Source organism: Saccoglossus kowalevskii, chromosome 9, assembly GCF_978046115.1.
Source record: "Saccoglossus kowalevskii chromosome 9, keSacKowa6.1, whole genome shotgun sequence".
NCBI classification, from domain to species: Eukaryota; Metazoa; Hemichordata; class Enteropneusta; family Harrimaniidae; genus Saccoglossus; species Saccoglossus kowalevskii.
The window spans coordinates 8,613,516-8,624,438 of NC_140649.1; the positions used below are offsets into that span (position 1 = coordinate 8,613,516).

The 10,923-nt window shown below is 36.8% G+C and overlaps 1 protein-coding gene across 1 annotated transcript; it reads right to left on the bottom strand.

Annotated features, from left to right (window-relative positions):
• On the bottom strand, positions 1-7,225 carry LOC100368305 (beta-1,3-glucan-binding protein-like). Its single transcript, XM_002740938.4, has 9 exons — positions 7,174-7,225; positions 6,386-6,468; positions 6,023-6,097; positions 5,444-5,504; positions 5,132-5,314; positions 1,187-1,382; positions 991-1,062; positions 616-757; positions 1-266 (listed from the first exon to the last, which is right to left on the bottom strand). Exons 1-9 carry the CDS (start codon positions 7,223-7,225, stop codon positions 33-35), a joined length of 1,098 nt encoding a protein of 365 aa, XP_002740984.1. The 3' UTR covers positions 1-32.
• Positions 7,226-10,923: the final 3,698 nt, after the last annotated feature.

Genomic DNA, 10,923 nt, shown 5'->3' on the forward strand with positions numbered 1-10,923 from the left:
TATATTTCATTCATTTTAATGTGTCTTGTTTATTACTGTGTTGGGGTGATTTCGTACAAACGAACGTAATCGACCTGCAATGCGGCGTATTCGCCATTGTTCTCGTCAGGGCGCCATGTTGGATACCAGCATGCGTTATCCTCCCAGAATTCCTTTGGAGCGTATGGTGAAGTATTAGACCATGGTTTAGGGCAAGGAGAATTTATTAGGTTTTCACCCCAGTAACCAGTCGTGCCACCAACTGCCACATTCATAGTGATGTAAAACTGTAAGAAAATGTCAATATTTTAATTTTAATATCACACACATTGATTTATTAAACATTACACAGGTGTACAAATATAATCAACAAATTCAAGGTTATTCGCAGGTTATTCAAGAATTTGGAAATTAGGCACAACCAAGAATGTATTCTCTGCGTCCATTTGTATCTAATCTAAGGTTTATTATGAGCTTCTGTTGTCCCCGAATAAGCACATCATTTTCATATAGGACTAAATATTATCATAGTTCAAACTAAAAATTCTCGCTGTGATCCCCAAAATCGGAGCGAAACGTAGATGGTCATGTGAAGTGAGAAAAATATAAAATCAATAATTTAAATATTTTACTAACAGGTTTATCAAATGGTGCCAACTTGTCTCCTTGAGCCCAAGGATTATCGTCGCCTGGCAACGACTGATGCCAGCCGCCATATTCCCAGAAACCGCCATCACCTGGATCGACAAACATTATTTCTTCACCATCCAAAAGGAATCTGTGATAATAGATGAAGTTGTAAGAATGTAAATGAATAGTTCCAGTTCAAATCAATAGTGTTTGTTGTGCATAATAATGCATAATTAGGCATAGCCTACGGATAATTTCGAAATGTTTCATCAAGGTTGGACAACTCCCTCTGGTACGACCCCTGCTACAGAATATACGTATTCTGGGCGGTATTAAAAAAAAGTGAGCTTTCTTATAGTTACGGCTCGTTGCTATGCTTACCTAAGATATTTATCATTCCACTCCATGGCATATACGTGAAAATGGGTACCAAACGTGCCATTTTCTGCATATCTAATAAAAAAACCCACAATAATTGAAAAATTGGCGATATTTTGTAAGATATTGTGTTCGTATACTTAAATCTGAACACTGATTAATCACAAACTGTGTATAAATGTTTAGTATGTCCAGTTACCTGGTGGTGGTTGTTAGGGGTGCGCCATTGTGAGGATAGTATGGACCCCAATGCATTGTCGATCCCATCTGGTCCACACCTACCGAGTTACCAAGGGGATCTGTTAAGTTCACATTACCACGTGACTCAACAAGGTCGATTTCACCGGATGCTGGCCAGCCACCATACGGATTTCTTTGCGGCAGCATCCATATTGCTAAACAGTGTAAGAAATTATGGTTAATGTCTATAGTGGATTAGCCCATTCAATGTCAATGTCCACAAGACATAAATGTCCCGTCTTTGAAAAATGTAATACATGGCCTGTGATATCATGAATTATATCGTGGATATGTTTTGATTGTATTGTGCAATGTATCACGGGAAAAATAAGATTTATTTGGAATTTTTCTCAGTCCATGTGATATTATATGTAGGAATGGTTGAGATACAGTATCTGATCACAACAAATATTCACATCATGTCTTTGTCTTTAATTTGTGTCAACTTGCAACAAAACGGTTAAAGTATGTCCATGATAATGAAACCATCATGGCCACTATTCGGCCATTTTAAATCAAATCACATACAAACACGATGTGTATCAGTAACTCAGAATGTGCGATGTTCATACTAAGTTTTAATGACATATTATAATGTATTTTTTGAGGGAATAAGATGACCACCTTCGACCAGAAGTCACCGAAATGAAAAACAACATGTATATGTATACAATTGTGGCATGTGTTTGTGCCTACTTTGAAGTAAATCGGTCGAAGCATGTCCTCGAAATGGTTAAAGATACAAGGTAATTAAACCAATATGGCTACCAGTCAGACATTATGATCGTCAGTATGTGTGACATTCATACCAAGCCACCATACGGATTTCTTTGCGGCAGCATCCATATTGCTAAACAGTGTAAGAAATTGTGGTTAATGTCTATAGTGGATTAGCCCATTCAATGTCAATGTCCACAAGACATAAATGCCCCATCTTTGAAAAATGTAATACATGGCCTGTGATATCATGAATAATATCGTGGATACGTTTGTATTTTGCAATGTATCATGGGAAAAATAAGATTTATTATGAATTTTCTCAGTCCATATGATATGTAGGAATGGTTGAGAATTCTGAGCATTCAAATATTAGAGGGAATACATATACAGATACTGAATTTGATTACCAACAATATACACACCATCATGTCGTTATTTTTATACCAACGTAGAACGATAAATTGTCAACGCATATCTTGGAGATGGCTAAGGACTCGTGAAAATGAAAACATGGCCACTGTTCGGCCATTTTGAATCAAATCGCATACACAAATGATGCGCACCAATAACAGATAATGTGTGATGTTCACGAGAAGTTTTTAAAAAAATGATAAGACATACATGCCTGATAATTGGTTAATGACATGTTATGTTGTTGTTTTTTACACTAGTAGACTAAAATGGCCACTTGTCAGTCAGAGATTATTCAAAATAAAAAACAATTCAACATACATATTTATACAAATGTGACTTTGTACCTACTTTGAAGAAAATCGGTCCACACATGATAAGACGATGTCGGACAGACGTGTGGACAGACGGAAGCACGTGCGGACAAACGAAACCCAAAACAAAACGGCCTACGTCCGATGGGAACTAATAAACCTGCGTTTTTTACCGTACATGTATTTTTATCAATATTTCGATCATGACATGTATAGACAAAGGGCAGTTACGTCCGTATTGTCGAAAATCAGCAAAGAAAATGTTTTACCCAAATTTAGACGGAAAGGAACACGCCAGTTTAGTTTTGTAAATGTAGGAAATTTATTTGAACTATGTATACTCTGGGTAATATGTAAACGTTGTGGGCACGTGAACCACTATGAACCAATGAAAGTAAGCTGCGACGAATACAACGTTGCACACATACTTTGGAACCCTACGATGGTGCGGCGATCACCAGAAACGTGTTCCGATTCACTATGTCTTTCATGTGCAATTCTTATGCATTCGTTACGTAATTCGGCGAATAATTTTAAAATGGAGAATGTGATGACCACAGTCAGCTGGCGCACACGTGATAATAAAATATGACAAAAATTGTCATTCCAGATCAGCAGCCAATCAGCGACGGCCTTACAGTCAGATGACAATTTCGGTTTCAAATACCCCAGGAAATTGCTGCAGTTTAGCAGCTCTTATTGGCCGCTTAAGCTATTTTGATATTACGTTGCGGCCATAGAGCTGCAGATCGCGTCCATTGAGAACCGCACAGTTCGCCGCCCCGGGATCCCGGGGCGCACGCTATTTTTGATGTTATCGAACGATTTCAATGAAATTTAAAACGAATAAAAGTTATCCTTGCAAACACAAACATCTTAGGTATCTACTGACCGAAAATGAAGGACTATTTCTTCTTGAAAAGTATATATTTCTGTGTATAATTAGACCGAACGTAATTTAATCGATTGAACGACGGATTTCAAGATGACCTCTGTCATGTGACCTGATCACATGACAATGACGAAGCATGCGCAGTTGACATTTTAACTGAAAATTGAGAATGGCAGGTTCTTGCATTCATTGTGGAGATGAGTTCCAGAAGAAAGTTAAAGGGTATCGCAGGCAATCCATTGCATCTAGACTTAAAACCTCAGAAACTGTTGACAATGCATTAGTGAATGTTCTAAAGCTGAAACCCATTACCCCGTTGGCTTGTTGTCTCTTTCCGCATAATATTGAGGAGCATTGGTGGTAAAATATACATCATACTTTTGCCATACCCTGTTGGTAATATGGCCAATGTGTGTATATTATTTAATATACAAGTAGTACCTTCTACTTGTTGAGCTTTTAGGTAAAATTTAAAAATATCTTTCAGATTCTGGTCAAAAGATTCAACAATTTTGTCCTTTGTGAATTCCATGCTGTCTGCTGTCTGCTCCTGTCACTTGTAACACTCTTTGGCAAGTTACAAGATTATTTTTAGATTTTTCACAATATATAAATAAAACTGCTTGAAAAAAATATTTTTAATAATACATGTACTTTATTTGATTTTTTCAAAAAAAGATGAGTCACTTAATGGTGAAATGAAATTAAAATTATAAAAAGCCGTCTGCCGTTGTTTCGTCACATGAAGCGCTGTCCCAGACAGGCGCCGATGGCCGTCTGCTGTAGTCACGTGATTACACTCGTCACTAAAAGAGCCAAGTCACGTGATAGAGGTCGGCTTCAAAATGGCGGCGTTCAATCGGAGGTTTCACTTCGGCACAGTTTTAACGTGAAATAGTCTCATTTACACGGGCAAATTTGCTTAAAGCTTGCTGTAATCAGTAACAGATATATTTGTGAGAACATATTTGTCTATTTTTTCCTGCAAGTCGAGGTAATTTTATTACAATCACAATTTTAATGATACATAACTGGCATATTTAAAAATCTGTGCATTTCTTTAGGGAAGGGAACTGCAGCTCTCTGGTCGCCCCGCAACGTATACCACGACCAAGAGAGCTGCATAAACTGCAGCAACCCAGGAAAGTGTTCTATGTTCTTCGTGTAATTAGGTGTTCGTATGCAAGGGATTTTCCACACAAAAACGCCGAATTCGACCGAATTTTGTTATCGGTTGGCTTAATATAATCCCAACGGATCGCATTTTTGTGAAAGATTGGTATTTTTGTCCAGATTTGTAGGAATCTGAAAAACGCGTTTCACAACTTGTCTCTTATTTAGTTTCATGCTGCATTCAAGATGGCGGCCCCATATAGTAAATATCGTATTTATTTTATTATCACGTGTGCGCCAGCTGACTGTGGTGATGACGTACTGGTCTAGAAAAAAACACCTTACACTGAAACCGCTAATGGTTTATCCAATTGTCAATCATTCTTCGTTCGTAACACGTTTTAAATTGAATTAAGTCTTTTCTAAAAGGTTATACAAGAATATGCAGACATACCTGGCCACAACCAATCACCAGTGGGCATCTTGGCACGAACCTCAATTTTTCCATATCTTAGCGTTTGACTGAATACCGTTCTCAGTCGAGCGGACTGTATGGGGTTTAATATCTCATTGGCGTTGCCAAATCTGTCACATCCATACCAAGCATTACCGGTACATATATCAGCGGGAGATGCGCCTAAATGAATAATTATACAGTCAATATATATTTCCAATAACAGCCTTCCCCATTATACTTTACATTGTCTGAAAAGTCCGCCGCCAGCAAAACACGTAGCCGAAATGTCCGGATTCACATCATACTTACCCCAAAGGTCAAGGCGGCCAGTATAGAGGTAATCTTCTCCGTACAAATCAGCGGTCAATGTCTGAAACAACACAATATTGTCAAAAAATAGCAGTAGCCCGCTGAGTAGATATTAGAGTAAATTTCGCTAGATTGTATTCACGACTGTTTTTTGACCGAAGATAGAATCCTTTAGTGACCATATCAAAAACATGCAAGGCCGGGAACGCTTCAACATATTAGTCAAAATATAATGAAATGAGTGCATTTTCTGAAATGTTAACATCGACAAGTAATTAGATATAAAAGGCAGTTGGTGGTCTCCGTCACAATAATTTTTATTCCGGAATGGCAGCCGAAATCTCATTGACTCCCCCCCCCCCAATCATGTTCAATTTTCTACCGTCGCCGCGTCCAATGTTCTCCTAACCATAACATTACCATGTTGTATTTGGAACAGCAGACGTGCTAACAGTATAAACAGAAATATTGGGGAACAAGTCACGAGGCTTTCTCGTTCTCAATGTGATATTGGCGGCCGTTTACAAATAAGCTCTATTTATCGCATACCCAACCTGTCTAACATAGTTGCGTTCTTACCGGTTTTATATAAAGAATTCCATCACGTACGTAACTATTAGAACGATTATTCGTGTAATACTGAAATTCCCAATTCTGCAATAAAAAGAAGATTAAAAAAGATATGAGCAACCCAACAATTCCAGAAACAAGAATGAAGGACAATAATGAAACGCGACACCATACAAAACTACACAGTGTGTACAGTACAGTGTACAATTAGCGCGTTTCGTTACCACGTGGTCTTTCTGTTTGGGTACGTCGTCAAATTCGTCGTTTAGTTCATACTCGTTCGTAACTACCCGTATTATAATCGCTAATGGTAGCCGGTCAACATTATATTTCTAGCCCAAAACCTGGTTACAGACGAAGACTACTACTTACACCACCGCCTCCAGCTGTCATCTCGTGTTGCCATGTCTCTAAGTTCAACTCGTCGAAATTGTCTTCAAAAACCAAGGTAAATTCTGAAGAGATACAAAAGATTGTTTAGTGATTCACTAGTGCGCCGCTATGCCAACACGATTGTTTTTAACTACTAGTCGATCGCCATGATGCCTTCATACCTTTGAAGCGATGTATGTTTTAATTGTTAATCACGATTACTGTTATTTCTAGTATTTTTTATGAAAAATCGGTAACAATTCGAGAAAATAGTGAACTACACATACAAGTATTTACAAGTCATTCCGAACGCACGCGGAGCATTACAAGTAACTCAAAACGCATGCGTGGCTTATACAAGGAATACGAAATGCATGCAATCATCACAGTCATATACGATACATGTGGTGTGTCTGCCTGAAAAATGGCCGATAGTGAGCCGAATTTGAATTGTCACCCCAACATAGCAAACCAAACAATGGACAAAATCGGGAACGTTATGTCCGACAAATGACAAACTAAAACAAACTGATCGCAAAATGACGTAGATCATCAGCTCATAGGGTATAATCATCATATTCATGAAAAACGGTCGATGAGCATGTTCAAATATTGTTGTCAAAATAACCGAAAATCGGTTAAAAATTCATCGAATCTAAAACAGGCTGGGCATGCATATGTTTCAACACTGTGGCTTGGCTTCCTACAAACTTCCAACAAACTCGATCCATGCATGTTCGGGAAATGTACGTCAGATCTCACTCAATTTGCAAAAACGACTACCTTACCTTGGCCAAATGAGGCACCGATGAATAATGCGAAGGCTATAAACCTGTACATCCTTCGAGTTCTTTATTCCAAAATACTGTTTCAATTATTCGGGGGTCTAATTTATACTATATTGCTACAATTATATTTAGGTTATCTAAACCATGAATAACGAGATACGTTTACTGATACAAGTAAGACAGGTTTGCGTGAATGATGATATATGTACGTAAACCAAGGATTATAAAACTTCGTTGTTTTCCACGTATAATAGCTTGCCACCGAAAGAAACGCAACGCTAAGCACTGTGAGAATGTTACGTTTCAATTGGAGGTAATTTCATCAATTATATTTAATATATTTATTTTATATGCAGAAATAAAGCGTTTATTTAGTGCCATACACGAGACTTCTGACGTACAGATGTTGTTATCCCAAGCCGATAACATTTAGTTACACAATGACATAGGCCACAGTCTTTGCACAGGCAGAAATACATTTTTGCGATGCCAGTGTGAGTATATTGACCGTAAGAAACAGGTGCACAGAACCATTGTGTGATCACGCACGATGCGAGTGTATCTATCCTGAGATCATGACGTCAGTGTTACACGTGTAGTATTTCCAGTATGTATGAATTAACGGCGTATACTGATGTAGAAAAACTAATCTAAGCCTTACCTGTATAAAACAAAATGGTGACGTGGATACGGCATACAATTCCATGATTATTTGTGCAATGACACTTTCTTGCAATTTTAATTTCCTCATGCCAAACACATTCGATTAAGTCAAATGCAATTTACTTGCACTATACACAAGTTTGACTGTACATACGAATCTGCTCAGATGCTATCGAGTGAGGTTGAGAGGTGGAGTGAGAGATTTCATCATCAGTATAGTGCTGTTTGCATACATCCCAGCATTCTAAGTAAGCAACCAACCATCGTAATTTAGCAGCAGAAAATGAACTAAATATGTAGGAATTCAGAGCTGTTGTATCATAGCAAAGATGTCTCATTTCACCTTCTTAAAATAGGAGGCGATCCTCTAAGATTTCTAAAGTCCCTGAAACCCTCATTTAATTGTAAGTCTGTCAATGACATTGGTTTGTTTTAATACGCCAACTGTGAGTGGGTCATTCATTTTACATTTACGAATTAAGATACTAGTAGTGTTCTGGATTTGGTTAATTTTTTTTTTTTCAATTTGATAAAAATATTTATAATAATACTTGCAACTCTTATATAATGGCTTATCAGTTCCTGATTATAAATGGTACTATGATGTACCGGTACTAGTCTTTCACTATTATCAGCTCTATGATCACCACAGTATATCGTTGGAAATGACAAATACTCAATATCATCACCAAATACATCAATAATGTTAAATAAAGTAGGAGATTTACTTCACCTGGAGTTTAACACTATGTTTTATTAGCGCCCACCGTGTACTCCGCTGGCTTGTAGCATTGCCTCTAAATTGGCAGCTGGTCTTTCATCTAAATTTACATTATACCAAGAGTCACTGCTGTCTATACGACGATCTGAGTTCACAGTTTTTTTCGTTTCTATCGCTATCGCTATTGACAATGAATTTCTGTGTCCTTAATTAAGTCCACACTATTTATGTTTATTGGCAAGCTTGCCCCAGTGATCAGTTTCATCGGACGATGTTATACTGTGATACCTTGTGATGCATTGTATGAAAGGTACCCTAGAAGAAATTAATCTTTCTTATAAGGATCTAAATTTAATTTGGAATGTTTTACAGGAAAATTTCATTTCGTTAGCTTTTGAACATGATGAAACATTTCCCCTTTTTAAGTGAGACTGAGCAAGGATTACATATCCCTTGTTTCTTGTAAGCTGACTTAAAGTTTATCATTGTAATTAATATTCTGAACACATTCTGTGACTGAACAACGGTTACAAATATATTCTAGTCTTTCAGACACATTTATATGAACTTATCAGTAAGCTTGTCAAACATAATCTTTTCATTTTAACTTTAAGCTAACCTTTTCCAACTGAAGAACAATTTTCCTTTTTACATACTCAGCTAACTTTTTTCCAACTCCTTAGCACTTTGTTGTTTTACTTTCTTAGATAACCTTTTTTCCAAATACACACTAGTTATCATGTATGGATGGAAACGACGTGAATATAAATTTGGTATTGCTATGATTATTCCTAAAGAATGAAGAAAAAGAATAAAACGTTCATTAAATATTCACTATGCATTAATTTAACTATTGTAGCCGATAAATGTGAAATCTAAATTAGATTTATATGAATAGGTACAATTCCGATGCATTTTTCAGGACAAATGATTAACAGACACATCTGTGAGTTCAAAACCGAGCGAATGTATATGAAACAATAGCTATATTATAACGTTTCAAGGTCGTATCAAAGTAAAGCCTATTGAGTGGCATTCGAGATATCAAACACAGCCAATGTTAAGCCAATACAGATTTTGAAGACTCATGTTCAAGACTTTTCAACATTAAACTGCCCCAAGATTAAATAGTGATTAATGATATACACAAGTTTGGAAACAAATTGGAGAAAAAATACATGAGTTATCCTGGACAGAAGTTTTTGTTTATGATAACAGATGATGGAAGACACTGGACGCCGCCGAACAAGTTACTCCTTGCTCTTTCATTATATTAGAGACAAAAATTGCGTTCAATACCAACGAGCCAGAAAAGAGAGAAAATTTTCCCCAGAAAAAATACTATACGTATTGTGGTATGAAATATTTTTGAAACCTGACCCAGTCATTTAAATACATGGCGTAACTTCAGTTTGAAAATAAAGGCAATTATATGCCTACGTGACTTTGTCATTACATACAAGTGTAACACTTAATGAAACAAAAGATGCATTTTTCAGAACGTAACATGCCAATCTCGTATACTGTATGCCGTATGTCGTACGCAACGACTTGTCATCGTTGTCGCAGTATTGATGTTGCATTTCCATTTTGCAAACCCTAAACATTAATAAATAAAGCGAGACAATAGTATCCGGTAAAACAAAAGCAAAAATAGTGGATAGATAATGAGAAATTACCAGCAGAATATGAAGTGAAGCAATTAGTGATTAATATAGACACTCAGTGAATTTGTTGTCTTTAAAATGTAGTCACATTGTAGGTATGTTGTTTGTCTCTCTGTCTGACTCTATAACGAATAAAAACCTTCAGTACTCTCAAAATGAAATATATGAAAAAGGTCTTGGAGGGATATCTACTTTCAATATTTTGAGTTTTTTAGCAAAAAACATCATTTTCACTGACGTTTCTGGCATGATAACACAGATTTTCACAAATATTTCATGCATTTCTAAATTATTAACTAATTGCTTCTGACCAATATGGACATACGGTTTGCCTCTGATTGGCTGGTTGGTTGCGACTCTGTTTTCTGATACATAATACGAACGAGGCCTTGTAACTACACCAATTGATTACACATAAGATATCTAAAGGAGGTTTAACCGTATCGCACACATGTCTCTTCCGTTAATTAGGATTCCTACTTATGTACAATACTGTCTATAGTCGACAAAAACACATACCAGATGTTTCTCCGCAATGTTCGGCTTTATTGCGAACCGAACCTTCGTGCTTACCTTACCGTCTTGGGCCAGATTTCAAGCTGAATTCAATTTCTTTGCATTTCCATAAAGAATACAATTATTCAACACCGAGGCAATGATTGTATGCCTTTGGCTTGGGAAAGCTTTGTATAGTCATGA

Bases quoted from the DNA above. Each gene is read 5' to 3' on its own strand.
- LOC100368305 (XM_002740938.4), bottom strand. From the start codon at position 7,225: ATGTACAGGTTTATAGCCTTCGCATTATTCATCGGTGCCTCATTTGGC. The intron at 6,098-6,385 runs GTAAGTAGTAGT...TTTTTATTGCAG, and splicing joins TGACAGCTGGAGGCGGTGGT to AATTGGGAATTTCAGTATTA. The intron at 5,505-6,022 runs GTAAGAACGCAA...GTGTTGTTTCAG, and splicing joins GAATTCTTTATATAAAACCG to ACATTGACCGCTGATTTGTA.